At 39.2% G+C, this 20,914-nt stretch overlaps 1 protein-coding gene across 1 annotated transcript in view; it reads left to right on the top strand.

Annotated features, from left to right (window-relative positions):
- Positions 1-582: 582 nt before the first annotated feature.
- The window catches only part of LOC104227435 (phospholipase SGR2), a 44,434-nt gene continuing 24,102 nt past the window's right edge, over positions 583-20,914 (top strand). The window contains exons 1-5 of the mRNA XM_070162880.1: positions 583-736; positions 1,167-1,417; positions 2,648-2,748; positions 3,042-3,227; positions 20,616-20,771. Coding sequence (XP_070018981.1) covers positions 1,213-1,417; positions 2,648-2,748; positions 3,042-3,227; positions 20,616-20,771 — 648 coding nt within the window. The 5' untranslated portion in view covers positions 583-736; positions 1,167-1,212. The remainder of the gene's footprint in view (positions 737-1,166; positions 1,418-2,647; positions 2,749-3,041; positions 3,228-20,615; positions 20,772-20,914) is intronic.

Below are 20,914 nucleotides of genomic sequence, written 5' to 3' on the forward strand. Positions count from 1 at the left end.
CAGTTTTGTTTCATCTTTGGACACTATAATTTTTTTCTCTTCGTATTGGCGGTATTTGTTTATTATAATTTTTAATTTACAGCTTGTTTGGATGGTTGTTACCAATTGTATTGTATCGTATTGTTACGTTAAATACAATGTTTGTTTTGATTGTTACATAAATTTTATTGTATCATATCGTTAAATCCGTCGTTACATACCGACGAAATGTGCCACTTTATGTAATGACCGATTCGGTGTGATCGCATCGTTACCTTGTCTTTTTCTCTCAATCTCACCCTTCAATATTATTAAATAATTTTATTTTATCATTTTTCTTACCTCTTTAATAATAATTTTATCATGTATTACAATTTTTCTTTATAATATTATAAGTTTATTCTTTGTATTGCTAGCTTGTGATATCACGAACCGATGTTAAATGACACAATCTATCCAAACATTGTATTTATGAAACCATAAACCAATACATTATGAAAAGATACCTAACAACCATTCAAACAAGCTGTTAATTTCCTAATGGGGTTTAACAGAATATTCCTTCTAACCAAGCCCCTTCTCGTTATTTCTTGCCTTTCCACCCACCGTTCTTCTCATTTCGATACAATTCCATTTTCTTCTTCTTCCACACGACTCAATTTCCTCTTTTAAATTCTAAAATTGACAGAAAAAAGAGTTACAATAATATTCCTCTATAAGAAGAGAATCCAGAAAACCCTTTCGTCGTTCCTTTCAGGTAAATTTCGTCACAAAGTCTAGATGCTATCTTCAATTCAACAATTCCCGTCCAGTTTCCAACTTTCAATGTCCAAAAGCATTTTTTCTGTTGAGGGGGATGGTTTAATTCATGCCCTTGAATCAGTTAATCCTTTGTTTAATGAATTTGCAAAACAATTTCAAGAAATAAAGAAAAGCTCAAGGTTTTCAGCTGGGCAAAACCTATAATTTTTCGAGTTGATATACTTGACTGAGATTTCTGAATTGTATTTTGCTAATACCGATGATGCATACTGTTAAGTTATATGCACTGACAATGTAATAATTTTTATGCGTCAGTTTAATTTAACATGTTATAACAGGTTATTAAATAAAGTTGACTACGTTTTAAGTGACCTTATTGGGTAGATATTTTCTTACACTGTGATCTTAAACTCTTTCTTTTGAAGGTATAGTTGACTGGTAGAAAGGTGTTTGGACTTTGGGAGGTTGAGGATGGCATCTGTTTCTGGGTCTAAAGGTGGGGTGGTTGATGAAACATCTCCCGACTTGTTGAAGAACACGCCGTCAAATATTAGAAGGTTAGCAGATGAAATTGAGCACTTAGAGGGTAGGCAAAAGTACCTTGCTCAGACTACAAGTCCCTCAGATGGTGGTGATGTTCGTTGGTATTTCTGCAAGTTGCCTTTGGCTGTAAATCGTATGTTTTTGCTCGAACTCTAAACCTTTTAGGTCCAAATGTTGGCATTCATCTTTGCAAATCCATCTTATAGTCATTTGAGTGCTTTGGTTTGATCTCATTGAATTTTCTTGCTGTTCGGTTCTCTGCTGGTTGAAGCAGTGACGAAACTAGGAATTTCGCTAAGGAGGTTCAAGATTTAATATGTAAAAATAAATAATTTTTGATCTATATATGCAGCATATAGATTTTTCTATATACACAATATAATTTCGGACGAAGGGTGTTTATGTGGCTCCGCTACTGTATTGAAGTGCTTGTAGTGGATGTAGGATGTGGCACACATTCTCTTTTTTTTTTTTTGTTGTTAAGTTAGTTAAAAGGCGAGAATAGAACACAATGGAATACCACTAGCTGGAATTACGGCTTAGTTGTGTTGTTACACTTACGTTTGGTCTTCTGTTTGTTAGGAGACTTGTATGACAATGTATCATGTGAAATTTATAGAATCCCTAGCTTTAGAGAATTCATAACCCTAAAATACCTTAAAAACGGATTGTTAAAATGAAATAGGCCTGAATAAAGCTGAATGGATGTGCAAAATTCATATTGTTGTAGCCAAGTTTTGCACCGAGGCATAGTCGAGTAATTGAATAATTGAATTGAAATAGAAGGGCGTTGATACATTGGCTCAAAGGAGGACGGCCACGTATTTGGCTCATGATATCATTCCGCTTTGAGACTCTACCTTAGGAACAATCAGATGAAAAAGCAACTTGCTAGTTTTTTCTTCTGTTTATGCTTTTGCTGTTCATTCTATGGTTCGGAAGATTTGTTCTTCTCCAAATGTTGCACTCCTTTTGAAATCAATTTCTGCAGCTTCAAAATAAAAGATGCCAGGACTAAAAAAACATACATAAGCTTTCTCAGTAGAACACTGCAGATTCTATAAGTCAGCTGTAACAGTAAGTGAAATTAAAGCATAGATTCAATGTTCTGCTATGGAGTTCATCATACAATCAGAAACTTTTTTTAGTTCACTATCATACAATCAGAAACATTAATCCTGACGAGTCAGCTTGTAGTTTCTGGTATAAAATGTATTCATGAGTCAGAAATTCTGCAATAAGACGCAGATCTTCTTTAAACTTTTAAGTCTAATTATTATAGCTTTGTCAGTTACTATGAGCATGAGCTGTCGTATTCATGTATAAATCTAGGTTGTCCTTTGTGGATTTCACTTTTGCACAGAGCCAGCTGCAGCAGTCCCCCAGGCAGAGATAGTGGGGAAGGGTGATTACTTCAGATTTGGCATGAGAGATTCTCTTGCAATTGAAGCTTCATTCTTGCAGGTAATGTTTTCTGACTGGTGTTTTGTTTATTAAGACTTAAGAGTACTCCTCATCTGTAAAATAATTAATCTACGACCCAGTTAGTACATCAATTGTTGGTCGAGATAAATATTTATTGCTCCATATTTACTTCACCTCTGCCTGATTATGCAAATTTTAAGTTTAAAAATGGTCATAATGTACTTCCCCCCAAAAAGGAAGTAAAGAGCAGATAATGGTAAGACTTGTGTGGCTATTAAGTTTGAAATATCTTATGTTGATATATGAGCCATTAATTAGTTTGCACTCTGTAGAGGGAGGATGAGCTGCTTTCTTGTTGGTGGAAAGAGTATGCAGAGTGCAGTGAGGGCCCAAAGGGGGCACCAGATTTACTTAGTCCTGCATCAGAAAAATCATCTTCCGAGAGCTCTCAATTGGGTGAAGAGTATTCAGTTGAAGAAGAAAGAGTTGGGGTCCCCGTTAAGGGTGGCCTCTATGAGGTATCCTTTGTCCATACCTTCTCTCTCTCTGTGTGTGTGTGTGCACGAACAATTGTTATCGTTTATTAGTCCATCAAGGGAAAGTACATTTTGGACTGGCATAATGACTTGTGAAAGAAAAAAAAAGAACCTGTTGCAGTAAAGAATATAGACCTACTAAGAGGAGAGAGATAAGATAGAAGTTATACAGGTGTTTGCCAATGGCAAAGATCTTAGAGTAGAACATGATATATGTAAATTTTGCATGAAATTAGCATGGACTGTCGTTTTTACCTAGTACTCTTATCTGGTTCAGTAATTTGGCTTTCATGCTGCATCTGAGATTAACTGGAAGGGTTAAATTAAGAAGCAAAAAACTGGAAGGGTGTAAATACAAAATACAACTTGGTCTTACCACTTGAAGCATGAAGTATTGACTATTTACAGTTTAGTTAACCATTTTCTTAATATGTATACTTTGGTGGATGCACAGTTGAAAGACTTGTGCATGTGATTTCTGTAACTGAAGAATATAAACTTATCAGATGTATAAGATATTTTATGATATATGACTATAGATTCTTGAATTTCAGAGATGAGGAAGTTACTTTTACCTGCATTTTATGTCTTTGGGGGTAGAAGCAGTGTTTTTGAGAGCGAGAAGCGCAAAAAAGTGACGGGGGCTCGCCTTGCTTCAAAAGCGAAGGGAACCGCACGCTTCATTGAAATGAAGTGCAATTCTTAAAAAGCATAAAGTAAACCTTGCAAAGACACAATATAAATAATCAAAAAGTTCAATGTATATCCCTATTAAGATATAAGAAAAACAAACATAATGAAATAAATTGAAATCAGCAACACCTTAATTAAATTAAATTTAATGACTGAAATCAGTAACATTTCAAAGAAAAAGGAAAAAAACTGAAAAAATAATAATAATTAAGTTTAATATACTAGAATCAACAAAGCAACAACATTTCAAAATATAATAATTAAGTTTATAAATTGAAATACACACAAAAATTAATAAATAATGGCTAAATAAGAAGAATAAAAGGAAAAAAAAGGACCGCTGGAACCCTAGCAGTGAGCAGCAGTGGACGCGACGAGAAGAAGAAGAAAGAAGAGAGAAAAAAAGGTGAAGAAAAAAGGAGAAGAAGAAGAAAGAAGAAATTACCTGGACGGACTTTTGGAATTTTTTAAAATTGACCCCTTTTGACTGAAGCGATCGTGCGTCGCTTCTCTCCTCCGGTGTTGAAGTGATCACTTTTGAAAATCATGTCGCCTCAGCTTCAGAAAAGCGATGCACTGTCGCTTAGCGTCACTTTTCACTTAAAGCGATGAAGCGATTGCTTTTTTAAACACTGGGTAGAAGAATGACATTACAGCAGTTCTTGAAAAGTTGAGTTGCTAGGAAAAACATCACATCATGGTTTAACTTTGAACTTTTAATTGAATTTGAATTCTTGAAACTTGCAACAGTTATAAAAAGTTCTATTATCTGGGAAAAGTGTATCAAGAACATCACCTCACATTCTAAAAAGGGTAAATATTGTGTCAATAAAGTTATGGGCCGATTTCTACTTCTAAGGAAAATAAAACTGGTCGAAGGGGGAATTATCGTGGGTCACACAAAACTGAAGACAGTCGACGAGGCACTAGGGTAAAGACGAATGAACAAAAGGAACCGAAAAAATCTACTATGCTTTCGAAGGAAGGATTTGAATCCAGCCGCATGTCTCGTTCTCGGGGGAAACCCGAGACTATAAGGGAAGAAGTATGACAGCTCCGTCTTCGCATCCGGCGGGATTCTTTGCCGATTTCTAACGCCGGCGAGGTTGTTTCAGGTGGATACGACTGGGTGGGCCTCATAATCAAAGGATTGAGGTGGAGGGGTCTACCACAGTTTCCAAGGTGATTTCTACTGTTTCTGGTTGGAACAGTAACTCCGTCGAGAATAATTGTCAAAATTTAAATGCCAGCGAGGTCTTTTCGGGTGGAAACAGAGCGGGTGGGCCTCAGAATGATGGTATTGGGGTGGGGGGGCCTAAAGCTCAAGTCTGCAAGGTCATTCCTACTGTTTCTGGCCGGAATAGTATATCCGCCGATAATGGAATTAGTTCAGGAGGCTTGGAGGTGGTTCATTTTGAATAGGGGTCACGAGGGCGATCCACTTTTAACCTATAAAGGACTAACTTAACATAGTACTTAACACTAACATGTGACCGCTTACGTGCCCTCTCAAACTTAAGGTGAGAATCAGTTTAGGTTTGCTTATTTTGAAGCATAGACAGGTAATAATCGCTTGCAAAGTTCTGAATTCCGATCGTTCGAGTCTTACTGATAAAATTTTTGGTTGCGGAAATCTTTTTGAGGAAATTTTAAGCCATCAAAATTTTGTTGAAGAAGTTGCTATAAATAGTGAATAGGATAGTGGCCGAAAGCGGCCATTTAAGAGGCAATATCGCCAATTGATTACAAGGAAGATGCGCAGGGTGTTGGAATGGTTATTGGAAATAAGAGTGGCTCAGCTAGAACAGTCACCCAGAAAAGATGAGAATAATAATATCATAAAAGTGCAGAGCAACTTTGACTGGATAGGGGAAGTCTCTTATGTCTCCACCAGGATTGACGAAGCTTTGATATCATATTATAAAACTAGGAGAATTGAAAGAATAAATAGATAATGTGATGATAGTGAATTGTGCAAGACACCTATTTATAGATAAAGGATACAAACCACATCTTATATTACTTACAAGTACTAGCTTAACATCAACACTTTCTTTTTAAGTCAGCTTAACAGGAACACTATGCTAACTTTAACATTCTAACACCCGGTGCCGCACTGGCCCGAGCGAACCACTCTGTAACTCCTTTTTCTTTTAACTATCATGGGCCAACATGGCCGCAACTCGTAATGTACAATTGTAAGTGGGCAAATGTTATATCAATGAACCATCATTCATAAAATATGAATACATATGGGCCGTCAAGGCCTATGATATACTGTACAAAATGAACTTCTGTTTACAAAGCCTCTAAGATTATTTGACATCAAATGGGACGGGGTACCGGCTGACCCATAAGTATGTAGTAAAACTCTGACATGATGACTCATAGACTCGGCTGCACTCCGAATGAGGTGGAGTCTTACCGATCCTTTGCTGAATGCCAATCTCGTCTACTAATAGGGATCATCAAACTGATTGTCTATACCTGCGGGCATGAAACACAGCGTCCCCAGGCAAAAGGGACGTCAGCACGAAATAATGTACCGAGTATGTAAGGCAATATACTGAAAGCTGAAACTGAACTGATAATATAATAACTGCAAGTAGCTGGAAGTCAAAGAAAATCTGAAGATATGCTTACCTGCTGATACTGACTCAACTTTCTCAATATAGTAAGTAAAATAGTTGTTCGGCCCTATAAGGCTTGGTATATATATATATAACTGCTCTGTCGTAGTAGGCTTGCTCATACGCGCTCGACCATACTAGACTCTGTATCTCGACCATGCTGGGCTCGCTCATAGGCGCTCGGACACAGTACGTTCGGTATATAACTTACCATCTGATCAGAGGTTGCCCAATAGGGGCCTGCCCATCGATTATAGCTCGATGGTAATGAAAATACTTTAATACTGTATATATAACTCTCTACTCTCTTGACTGGAAGAAGGAAATACTCAATTGAATATGAAGTCCCGATAAGGAGAATATTGTAACTTACAAAACTAGAAAAATATACGTAACTTGCGAGACTAACAAAATATACGTAAATTCCGGGATATGAATTTTTCTTTATACCTCGTTATCAAACTTGTGTAATGATGAATCATGCCAAAATGAAAGAAAAGCTTAGCCTTAACATACTTTAATTGTACATACGAGATCGTAGAAGGTCGCCTTCTTTAAAGCTTCCCTACATCTTACTTTAATTGAGATAATTTGATAAAAGGAACCTCCGGTTAAGATTACCGTTCGTCTTTGTGAAAATAGAAAGAAGAAACATGTGTTGGTACCAAGTGAAGCATGCTTGAGACCCCTTTTATTCATTACTACTATATTTACCAAAACATAAAAGAAAATGTACTCAATCCCTTAAGAAGGTTGTCACGCCATCCATCGTTGGGAAGAGCCACCCGGTTCACACATTATCCACCTTTGGAAAGAACCGTAGCATTAAGAAAATCAAAGGCTTATTGTTCACTCAAAACGTAAAAAAGAAGCTATCACTATTCATCGGGCCATAACTCTGGCATCCAGCGGTGGATTGTCGCAATTTTGGTGTCAAAAGAAGCATCTACTCTTTGCGCACAATCCCCAATTGGTTTCATCCCCAAATTCATAACTAATTTTTCCAGATCTTAATTTTTATTTTTGCGATTACTGTAGCACGCAGAATTTTTTGGTTAGATTCTTCTGCTTCTTCACGTCAATGGAGTGTTGAAGAGTTTCATGACTGCTGCGTCCTCTCCCAGCCTTTGGCTGTGGGAGAGCCATCTATTAAACCAACATATGCTGCTCAGATCCAATCCAAATCACCAACACAAATTGCAACAAAAACAGTTTTGAAATCGATTCAATATGTACATGGCGAACCAACTGTTTGTTTTACCATGGAGGAAAGATTTGAATTTGCAATGGAGGAGGGATTACACCAATCTGTTGTTTTTAAACTCTCCTCGGGTGCACCAGATCTCAAAGAGCTGAGAATCTTACTTCCAAAACATCTAGGAACAAAAGGTCGATGCCTCGTAGGTTCACTCGCACCAAGGCAAATTCTGTTAGGTTCGATCAAAATGAAGATTATGTACAGGCTTTAGCTCGTGCAGTAAATTACTTATCATGGAATGGCGAAGAACACCAGTATAGAGTCTTTCCATGGACAATTGGATTTAATCCAAATGAGGAAACTACAATGGCAGTAGTTTGGATTTCATTGCCGAATCTGTCACCGGAGTTATTTGCAATGCGTTCGGTGTTATCAATCGCTTCTGCTGCTAGTAAACCTATTGCCATTGATAAAGCGACGCAACTTAAATCCAGACCAAGCACAGCGAGGGTAAAGGTAATCTTAGACCTAATGAACAAGCATCCCAAGCGTGTGAGGATCCAAAGCTTGGATAAAATCTCTGGAAAAATCATTGAAGTGTTTCAGGAAATTGTTTATGACAATATGCCTTTGTACTGTAACTGTTGCAAACACCAGGGCCACGACGAGAAAACATGTCGATATATATCGAAAAAGACTCACAACCCAGCTGCGATTGATGAACTTGAAGTTTTTCAAGAACAAACTACTGGGGAAAAGTACACTGGTGATTTACGTCAACTTCTGAATGAGAAGAGGGGAGTGAATGAAGGGGATCGATTTGCTGGAGAACAAAATAGTTTGGCGAAAAAGAAAATGGGTGAAAATCAAATTGGGATTCATGAACATGGTGAAAGTTCAGTCAAGATATCACATATAGGTGGTGTTCCTAGTACTACTGTAGTGCATGTTGAAGCAGCTAATACTTTAGTGAATAATGCTGCTTTGAAAGCAACTTGGGATCGAGCTGCAGTAGTGGAAGCAGTGGAGAAATCAAACGTGCAAAAACTGAGTGATGCTTCAAAATTTGATATGAATCCTGGGCTACAGGGAGGTGTTGAGCTAAATAAAGTTTCAGCTGTTATTACTTCTAAGGATGAAAAACGACCAGTTCATGTAGGCTCACAATTGGAGGGTAAGTATGCAACAATAGCAGTTGTAGAGCATCATAAAAATGCTGGACAAGAACCAGCTACTGTTGGTTCTAAGCTGGAGGCAACTGTTGATCGACATCCTGTTGGGATTGCTAATCATAACGCTGCAATTGGTGATACAAGGTTGAAGGATATCCCTGCCTCTACAGATTTTACAAGGATGTACTCAGCTACTGCTGGTGCGTTGAAGGTTGCTGCCGATCGAGCGGATACTTCTAACAAGCCTGATATGGTTCAACAGCAGTTTGGAGCATCAGGTACAGCTGCTGATGTACATAAGGAGCAACAAGAACTGGAATGTGTTGGTGTTGAACAAGCTAAACACTCTCCAAAAGGTGTAAGGCAACAACCAGCTGCACACACACTTGCTGATGATCAGCAGAAAACTGCAGAGAAAATCTCTGACAAAACAGCTACTGCCCAGAACTCTGATAATGAAAACATTGGGACTAAGAGCGTATTGAGGGAAAATCAAAATGGGAAGGTGATCGGGGATGTTAAGAAAGCTGACATGAACAAAAAGGAAGGAGATTGGAGCTTGGTAACAAATAGGAAAACACCCACAAAGAGGCAGGTCTCACCAAAACAACAGAATAAAAATGTTCGAGGAACAGACTTCAATGTTGGTTCCAGCACAAATAATTTCGAGGTTCTTAATGGGGGACTCTGAAATTGATGCAAAAGGTGTACTTGATAGTGGAATGTCCAAACATTTAGTTCCAACGCCCAGTAATGAACGAGGAGGGCAAGACAGTCACGACTTGGCTGAAAATTTGGGCTTTCGACGAAAAGACTCCAACAACAATTTGGGGAATGAACTTATAGGCATCCAAGCTCACAGTTCCAAAGTTCCTACACTACATTTTTCCAATCCTCAGGTAGAACAAATAATCAAGAATGCTGAGAATGAAATGATGAGGAACTCCACAATGGTTAAACAACCTTTGGTCACATTAAATACCTCTGTATTTGATGTTCCATCACAATCAGTTGAATCCTATGGCGAGTTTGAAGGTGAAGCGGGGCAGCTTATTCTGTCAACTGGAAACAATGATGAATTTATCCAAGCAAAGGTGATCAAATCTAAACTTTGGTTACAACAACGTGAAGAGGATGACGAAGACGAGGATTGGGGTGATGGTCATGCAGGGTATTCATCTGAAGAAGCTGATGAGGAGGTCGATCAAGAGAGTGCAGGTGAAGATCTTGACTGTCTAGCAATGGCAAAATATGATGAGGGACCAGCAGCAAGTCATAAGGGCAAATTGAACATCAATGCTCCAATTTTTTTGCCCAGAAATTCTCCAACTGGAAGCTTGAAGCGAACTGCAGCAACACATACAAAGCAATTAGTCCCAGCTGCAATTGATCAAACAGTAGCTACAATAAAATCTGGGCAGCAGCATACTGTAACAGATAATCCAATCTTCGATGCAATGGAGCAGCAGCTTAATCAAAATGATCCAGTTATTAAACCTACTGTTGATCGTCCATCAACAGTAACAGCAATTTCTGGGCAGCAACAAATTGTGACAACCACTCCTATTACACCAGCGGAAAGAAAGCTATTGGATGCAATGGATGGAAACAGTGTGGTAATTCAAGAACATGTTCAAGACATGCAAAATCGGGTGCTTGTGGGCAGAGATACATATGAAATAGGTGAGGAAGATGATATTCTAAATCAATGCAGGGCAGAGGCAACAAGAAAAGGTGATTTGTCACCTATGCATGCGGAAAAAATAGGAAATCTCATACAAGGAAAAATAGTTGGGACGACAAGGTTAGTGATTTTTTAAATGTTAGGCGACTTCCAATGAGAGTTGCCAAACAAAAGAAGGCCGCCCCAACTACATCTACAAAGTCCAATCGTTCAAAAAAGAAATCATGAATTTTGAATACATCTTGAAGAATTGGGATTGTGATGAAAAAGAGTTACAAATTGAAGAAATTACAAGTTCGGACAAGAAGGGACAACATTTTAATTCCTTCATCATTTTATTCTACCATTATATTAGTATTCTCATTTGTAATATCATCACAGAGTATGTTATAAACTCTATGATGATCATTGAATATTTGGTACTTTTCAGTTCTTATTTTTTACATGCATGTTAGTAGGTGAGGCTATTTAAAGCCTCAATAGGAATAGTAAGGTAAGGTTTAGCCCAGTTCACCTTGGTCCTATGCCTTTGGAAAATATCCACACGGCTATGAGATTATATGCCCTCGTGAGACTTTGCCGGCAGCTACCCCATGAATCCTCTACATGAGTCTGCCATCATAAGGCAATGTGAGGCGCAGAGGAGTGATTATATAGCCAAGGCATATGGGTAACAAAACCGGTGCTATTGTCCCCCTTATTTGTACTTTTCCGAATTGTTGTATTTTCTTTTCTTTTTATTAATAAAAACTAGCCCTAGGCGCTTGCCTAGCGGATTGCCAAAAAAAAAAGAAGTTATACTACTAAGGCAAATCAAACTAAAGAAGCTATGAAATAAACTACAAAAAGCGAGATGAATGAATATACAAACTAAAGTCAAATGAATATATACATAAGGGAAATGAACATCTACATCAAATGGGAAGAATATAAACATACCAAAAGGAAAATAAAGATGAAAGGAAAATAGTATCATAGTTATTACAGCCCAAATGTCAAATACTCAGAATAGACCACCGCCAGATGAAAAATAAGAATTGTCCCCAATGCTTAACAAAAATAAGAACAGGGAAAGAGTAGAGAGTTAAGAGAACTCCCTATGTGGTCTCAGTCTGCATAGGATCATCAGCAACCTCAGCTTCAAGCTGTATCTCATCATCACCCGGCTGAGGGACAACTAGGTTGCTGAGCATCTGGATCATCTCCTCAGCAGTGTGGGAAGTGGCAACCGGTTCCTCAGACTAGCCGGTTGCTGCTTCTGGTGCTGTCTGTGCTGTTAGGACTGCCTGTGCTGCTGGGGTGCTGTCTCCATGAGCAGGTCCAGTGGTAGATCACCGGCGGATGTAGTCTTCTCAATCTCTTTTCTCAGCTTATCCACCGATTTCTTTGATGCCTGAGATCTCCGCATCTTCTTGACATGTTTTCCCAAATCCTCAATAACTTTCCCTTGTGCCTCCATCTTATCCATGATAGTCTTCTGGTCAGCCATAATCTTCTTCAAGGCTTCCTCCACTGACGGAGGTACCTGTGGCTCTACTGGGGCTGAGGACTGTGTTGCAATAACACTGGATATATCAGTCAGCTTTGTAGTAGCTGCCTGTATCCAGTTGTTGAGACTCGTCAATGTCTGGAGACTTGCAGCGCAGTCTGAGGATAGGTAGATGAAGTGGCACTAGTAATGGAATTGATACTCTAGAAGAAGCTGGTGGACCGAAGGATGAATATGGTAGCATGCTGCTATCCCGGTGGAAGTACTGGCTGCTGTGGAAGGCTCAGAAATTGAATCAGTAACATACTATGAGGGATCGTCAAATTGATTGTCTATACCTGCAGGCATGAAATGCAGCTTCCCCAGGCAAAAGGGACGTCAACACGAAATAATGTACCGAGTATGTAAGGCAATATACTGAAAGCTGAAACTGAACTGATAATATAATAACTGCAAGTAGCTGGAAGTCAAAGAAAATCTGAAGATATGCTTACCTGCTGATACTGACTCAACTCTCTCACTATAGTAAGTAAAATAGTTGTTCGGCCCTATAAGGCTCGGTATATATATATATATATATAACTGCTCTGTCGTAGTAGGCTCGCTCATACGTGCTCGGCCATACTAGGCTCTGTATCTTGACCATGCTGGGCTCGCTCATAGGCGCTCGGCCACAGTAGGATCGGTATATAACTTATCATCTGATCAGAGGTTGCCCAATAGGGGCCTGCCCATCGATTATAGCTCGATGGTAATGAAAATACTTTAATACTGTATATATAACTCTTTGCTCTCTTGACTGGAAGAAGGAAATACTCAATTGAATATGAAGTCCCGATAAGGAGAATATTGTAACTTACAAAACTAGAAAAATATATGTAACTTGCGAGACTAGCAAAATATACGTAAATTTCGGGATATGAATTTTTCTTTATACCTCGTTATCAAACTTGTGTAATGACGACATTATGCCAAAATGAAAGAAAAGCTTAGCCTTAACATACTTTAATTGCTCATACGAGATCGTAGAAGGTCGCCTTCTTTAAAGCTTCCCTACATCTTACTTTAATTGAGATAATTTGATAAAAGGAACCTCCGGTTAAGATTACCGTTCTTCTTTGTGAAAATAGAAAGAAGAAACAAGACTTCGTTTCTTGTACTTTTTGATTTTTGAAAAGAAGTGAAATGCTGATTGCTACTTATTGATTTATAATTGTTAGAGATAGCTATGTAATTGTCCCACATTGGAATAGGAGTAGTATCCCCTTTGTATAGAGTAACTATAAATAACACCTCTTGTATTGCATCACATACAACAATATCAATATATCATATTTTCTCTCGTGCCTTCTCAAATGGTATCAGAGCTATCGGGAGAGATTTATCGCTGTGCATAAATTCCAACGATTCCGGGAAGTAAAATCAGTCATCGGAACCCTTTTTTTCCGGCGACTTTCAAAGTTGTTTTGCGTCTGCTTTGTCTCGGTCAGTGTTGTGCACAAAATCCAACACTACCACAAGAGTAGTCACTGTCCGGGGACCAAATCCCAGTGAAAATCTCCGGCGGTACTGTAGCTGTCCAAAGAAAATTTTCCGGCGAAGTTCCAACGTTGCGTGGGCCACCTTCCGGCCATTTTTTGGCGACGACTCTTCAGGACAGATTGTTTCCCTTGCAATTCCGAGCCTACCCATCCAGGTTACACCAAATTCCGACCACTTTTTTATTTTTCCGGCATGAATAGTGATTTCAAAAAGTTGACTTCCGGCCATTTTTTGAAAAAGTTCCTTCAGAACAGTTGGGTCTTCTGGTAATTCCGATCCTACCCCTACTGTTTTTATTTCATTCCGACCACTTTGAATATTTTCCGGCTGCAACAGTAACTTTCCAACTGCTACAGTAGTTTACTATTCTGGTTCAGTGTTCCTTACTCTATTTTCAGTGGATTACAGTTGATTATTTCTCTTATTTGGTAATAATTTACAAGATGTCTTTGGGAATTGATGTTTTTGGGTCTAAAAGCATGAGTTCTGGAAACTCTAATGTTATGATTACCTCGGAACCTTTAATGGGAGGTTCAAACTACTTAGCTTGGGCTTCATCTGTCGAGTTGTGGTGTAAAGGTCAAGGTGTGCAAGATCATCTGATTAAACAGTCTAGCGAAGGAGATGAAAAGGCGATAGCGCTTTGGGCAAAAATTGATGCTCAATTATGTAGCATCTTGTGGCGTTCTATTGATTCTAAGTTGATGCCTTTGTTTCGGCCATTCCAGACATGTTATTTGGTTTGGGCAAAGGCTCGTACGTTATACACTAATGATATATCTCGCTTCTATGATGTGATATCACGGATGACAAACTTAAAGAAGCAAGAATTAGATATGTCTACTTACTTGGGTCAGGTACAGGCAGTCATGGAGGAATTTGAGACATTGATGCCAGTTTCTGCTAGTGTGTCAAAACAACAAGAGCAGCGACAGAAAATGTTTCTAGTTCTTACACTCGCTGGACTTCCTCATGATCTTGATTCAGTACGAGACCAGATTTTGGCGAGTCCGACTGTCCCTACAGTTGATGAATTATTCTCTCGATTACTTCGCCTTGCTGCAGCACCAAGTCACCCAGTGATTTCATCACAGATACTTGATTCCTCTGTTCTTGCATCCCAGACAGTGGATATTCGGGCATCTCAAGCTATGGAGAATAGACGAGGAGGCGGTCGTTTTGGGAGATCTAGACCCAAGTGTTCTTATTGTCACAACCTTGGACACACTCGCGAAATGTGTTATTCCTTAAATGGCCGTCCACCCAAAAATGCCTACGTTGCTCAGAGCGAGACTACAGGTAACCAGGGCTTTTCTGTATCTAAAGAAGAATATAATGAGCTCCTTCAGTATCGAGCAAGTAAGCAAACATCTCCACAAGTAGCCTCAGTTGCCCAGACTGACACTCCTATTGCTGGTAATTCTTTTGCTTGTGTTTCCCAGTCTAGTACTCTTGGACCATGGGTCATGGACTCAGGCGCTTCTGATCATATCTCTGGTAATAAATCACTTTTGTCGAATATTGTATATTCACAGTCTCTTCCTACTGTTACTTTAGCCAATGGATGTCAAACTAAGGCACAAGGAGTTGGACAAGCCAACCCATTGTCTTCTATCACCCTAGATTCCGTTCTTTATGTTCCTGGTTGTCCTTTTAGTCTTGCATCTGTTAGTCGTTTGACTCGTGCCCTCAATTGTGGTATATATTTTATTGATGATTCTTTTATTATGCAGGACCGCAGTACGGGACGGACAATTGGTACAGGTCGTGAATCAGAAGGTCTTTACTACCTTAACTCGCTCAGTCCTTCCACAACATGTCTAGTTACAGATCCTCCAGATCTAATCCACAGACGTTTAGGACATCCGAGTTTATCCAAACTTCAAAAGATGGTGCCTAGTTTATCCAGTTTGTCTAGATTAGATTGTGAGTCGTGTCAGCTTGGGAAACATACCCGAGCTTCCTTTACGCGTAGTGTTGAGAGTCATGCAGAGTCTGTTTTCTCCTTGGTTCATTCTGATATATGGGGTCCTAGTAGAGTCAGTTCAACCTTGGGATTTCGTTATTTTGTTAGCTTTATTGATGATTACTCAAGATGTACTTGGCTTTTCTTAATGAAAGATCGTTCTGAGTTATTCTCTATATTCCAGAGTTTTTGTGCTGAAATCAAAAACCAATTTGGTGTCTCTATCCGCATTTTTCGCAGTGATAATGCCTTAGAATATGTATCTTCTCAGTTTCAGCAGTTTATGTCTTCTCATGGAATTATTCATCAGACATCTTGTCCTTATACCCCTCAGCAAAATGGGGTTGCAGAAAGAAAGAATAGGCACCTTATTGAGACTGCTCGCACACTTCTAATTGAGTCTCGTGTTCCGCTGCGTTTTTGGGGCGATGCAGTTCTCACAGCTTGTTATTTGATTAATAGGATGCCTTCATCTCCCATCAAGGGTCAGATTCCACATTCAATATTGTTTCCCCAGTCAGCCTTATACCCTCTTCCACCTCGGGTTTTTGGGAGCACATGTTTTGTTCATAACTTAGCCCCGGGGAAAGATAAGTTAGCTCCTCGTGCTCTCAAGTGTGTCTTCCTTGGTTATTCTCGTGTTCAGAAGGGATATCGTTGTTATTCACCTGATCTTCATAGGTACCTTATGTCAGCTGACGTCACATTTTTCGAGTCTAAACCTTTCTTCACAACTGATGTCACTTCTGCTGACCACCATGACATATCTGAGGTCTTACCTATACCGACTTTTGAGGAGTTTAGTAATCCTCCTCCACCTTCAACCACAGAGGTTTCACCCATACCAACTTTTGAGGAGTCCAGTATTATCCCTCCTAGTTCCCCAGCCACAGGAACACCACTCTTGACTTATCATCGTCGTTCGCGCCCTACATCAGGCCCATCTGGTTCTCGTCCTGCACCTGACACGGCTCCTACTGCGGATCCTGCTCCTAGTACACCGATTGTACTTCGAAAAGGTATACGGACCACACTAAACCCTAATCCTCATTATGTTGGTTTGAGTTATCATCGTCTGTCATCTCCCCATTATGCTTTTATATCTTCATTGTCCTCGGTTTCCATCCCTAAGTCTACAGGTGAAGCATTGTCTCATCCAGGATGGCGACAGGCTATGAGTGACGAGATGTCTGCTTTACATACAAGTGGTACATGGGAGCTTGTTCCTCTTCCTTCAGGTAAATCTACCGTTGGTTGTCGTTGGGTTTATGCAGTCAAAGTTGGTCCCGATGGCCAGATTGATCGACTTAAGGCACGTCTTGTTGCCAAAGGATACACTCAAATATTTGGGCTAGATTACAGTGATACCTTCTCTCCAGTGGCTAAAGTGGCATCAGTTCGCCTTTTTCTATCCATGGCTGCAGTTCGTCATTGGCCCCTCTATCAGTTGGACATTAAGAATGCCTTTCTTCATGGTGATCTTGAGGATGAGGTTTATATGGAGCAACCACCTGGTTTTATTGCTCAGGGGGAGTCTCGTGGCCTTGTATGTCGCTTGCGTCGGTCACTTTATGGTCTAAAGCAGTCTCCTCGAGCCTGGTTTGGTAAGTTCAGCACGGTTATCCAGGAGTTTGGCATGACTCGTAGTGAAGCTGATCACTCTGTGTTTTATTGCCACTCTGCTTCAAGTCTATGTATTTATCTGGTAGTCTATGTTGATGATATTGTTATTACGGGCAATGATCAGGATGGTATTACTAATCTGAAGCAGCATCTCTTCCAGCACTTTCAAACTAAGGATCTAGGCAGATTGAAGTACTTTCTAGGTATTGAGGTTGCTCAATCTAGCTCAGGTATTGTTATTTCTCAAAGGAAATATGTGTTAGACATTCTTGAGGAAACAGGGATGACAGGTTGCAGACCTGTTGACACGCCGATGGATCCGAATTCTAAACTTCTGCCTGGACAGGGGGAGCCGCTTAGCGATCCTGCAAGCTATAGGCGGCTGGTTGGTAAATTAAATTATCTCACAGTGACTAGGCCCGACATTTCTTATCCTGTGAGTGTTGTAAGTCAGTTTATGAATTCTCCCTGTGATAGTCATTGGGATGCAGTTGTCCGCATTATCCGGTATATAAAATCGGCTCCAGGTAAAGGATTACTGTTTGAGGATCGAGGTCATGAGCAGATCGTTGGGTACTCGGATGCTGATTGGGCAGGATCACCTTCTGATAGACGTTCTACGTCTGGATATTGTGTTTTAGTAGGAGGAAATTTGGTGTCCTGGAAAAGTAAGAAACAGAATGTAGTTGCTCGGTCTAGTGCAGAAGCAGAATACCGAGCAATGGCTATGGCAACATGTGAACTAGTCTGGACCAAACAATTGCTCAAGGAGTTGAAATTTGGTGAAATCAGTCGGATGGAACTTGTGTGCGATAATCAAGCTGCACTTCATATTGCATCAAATCCGGTGTTTCATGAGAGAACTAAACACATTGAGATTGATTGTCACTTCGTCAGAGAAAAGATACTCTCAGGAGATATTACTACGAAGTTTGTGAGATCGAATGATCAACTTGCAGATATTTTCACCAAGTCCCTCACTAGTCCTCGCATTGATTATATATGTAACAAGCTCGGTACATATGATTTATATGCTCCGGCTTGAGGGGGAGTGTTAGAGATAGCTATGTAATTGTCCCACATTGGAATAGGAGTGGTATCCCCTTTGTATAGAGTAGCTATAAATAGCACCTCTTGTATTGCATCACATACAACAATATCAATATATCATATTTTCTCCCGTGCCTTCTCACAATAATGAAGGAAAAGAAAGGATATGATGCAACATTAATTATCCTTGGCGGTGGAAACCTGTCTAATTAGATAAAGAGAGAACTTTTCATACATGTTGGACATGTGTCACCAAAAGTTAATGCTTACCACCTTACTTTATGCCAAGTGGCAACTACAAGGACATTCTTATCCACAATTTCTTAATTAGCTACAAAGATGCCACCTAGTTAAAAAAAAGGACTTATGAGTCGCTACGAATTCCTTCCATTTGTGGCTATCTTGCAAGTTTTAACTTTAAGAGCCATCTAATTGGTATTGTATGGTTGCCACGTGGGGATGGGATAGGAATTTGGTGTTGAATGTGAAAATGCTATACTTAATTGTCTAACTTCTTGTTCATGTGGCAATGTTTGAACAGTGGCAATGTTTGCAGAGAATGATCAAGTTCTACTTTTTGCTATTCTAATGACTATGAGACAACTATTTGACAAATGTTTAAGATTTGACAACCTCCTTTGCATAAGCTCTACGTGTAACTTCAATGCTTAGCAAGCCTTCTCAAAAAGTGACACCACCTAGTATTCACTTATTAGTCATACATTACTTTAGTTGTCATGGTCCCACGTGGACAAGACAATTCTTAAACTTACCCACAATTTTCTAAGATGCCACCTCCATGATGACTTGTATTAGTCACTTGTTGCTCCTTACTATGTAGTCACGTGGTGACATCCTAGTCACCTTGCAATCCTCCATAAATCATCATCCTAAAGTACTACTATAAAAATATTTTTAAGAAGAATTATGGTACTATATCAAAATGTATCTAACAGTATCAAGGTTGTTAAACTTACGGGGTCTTACAATAATATTGTCACAAATCCTCTATAACCTCATGAATGACTTTAATCCCTTTTAAGCTCGTATGGATATTACGACTCATCCTAGTACTAAAGTACGGGATGTCATACTACTAACATTAAAGACTTCCTTTCCATTCTACACGTGTAATCTTCTAGGTGCACATCTAGTGACTCATAACCAAACTTTACACGTGTAAACCATGCACTTTAAGTGCTATGACTCATATATGTACACTTAGTGCCACCCTTGCTCATATTAATTCCATGTGGCAGCCCATTAATGTTCCTCTTTAAATGTGTCATCCTTTGGTCAATCCTTTCATTACATGAAGACACCACATATTTTTGCGTGTATGGATATATAACATTTACTACCACTTGTCCACATCCCACATGGCTTATGTCCCACGTACCGCTTATTCAATAGTCCTAATAAATTTCTAGTCTTACACTACAACCTTCCAATTAACCAACTACACACATAATTAATTCTAGCACTCAATTTTCTTAAATACTAATATACGTCATATACTTTACTATTATGATCATGTGGTATAGCACTAGTCCATAAATATGGGGTATTATAGCTTGGACCTTATTTCACCTCAAAATGTCAAACTTCGACGATACTCAATTTCTTCGATTCGTTTACCCTCTGATCTTCATGACACTTATCACTTGTTTGGAATATCACAAATACTTATAATCTCAAAAATAGTCTTGTCCATGAACTTAAATAAACTATCTTATGACAAATCCAATATAGAAAAGTACGGGATGTAACACTTCCAAAACTTTGTGGGTGTCTTAATAGAAAAAGGAGAGGAAAGAAAATAGTTTGTGGGTGCATGCATGATTAGCTTATTGCTTCTATTGTGGTAAATCCACTTCTGTTTCTTCGCTCGTGCTAAGTAGACTACTTTCCAGAATGAAGTCTTGAAACTCTTTGTGACGGTGATCAAGATTGGCACTGCATTGTGTCGGACCTTGGGAAAGGCCTATGATTATGTGAATTGGTAATTCTTGGATTTTTTGATGATGAGATTGGAATCAGTGAATTTTTGGTTCAATAATGAGGTCCCTGTTAGTCTTGATGATCGAGTATCATTTGTAGTGAATCATATCTTTTTTGTAGTCCACTGCTCTTTTTGTGTACCACTTGTATAGTGGTAATTTCCCATGATGTCAATATAACTATTACTTTATCGATAATAACAAAATAAAAATCTTCTTGTTATGGTTCTCTAAAATGTCTTGCAGGCTTCTCCTCTCCCAGATCCTCTTCCTGCTTTAAAAGAAAATAAATTCCTGAATAATGGATATCCTCATCATTGCAGGTAGATTTGGTAAAGAGACATTGTTTTCCTGTTTACTGGACCGGAGAAAACCGTCGTGTCTTAAGAGGTCACTGGTTTGCTCGTAAAGGGGGTTTGGATTGGCTTCCGCTGCGTGAAGATGTTGCTGAACAGTTGGAGTTTGCATATCGCAGTAAGGTAATCGGCATCACTAAGAGTGGCACATCTTATGTATGCTCATCTGATGTTGACTGCAAAAATTTATATGTAACTGTTCTAATGTGCGTTGTTTCTACATGTTCCATTAGTGAATATCAGGCAGCATGCGGCAGATGTTGCGC

The sequence above is a fragment of the Nicotiana sylvestris genome, chromosome 11 (assembly GCF_000393655.2).
Source record: "Nicotiana sylvestris chromosome 11, ASM39365v2, whole genome shotgun sequence".
Lineage (NCBI taxonomy): Eukaryota > Viridiplantae > Streptophyta > Magnoliopsida > Solanales > Solanaceae > Nicotiana > Nicotiana sylvestris.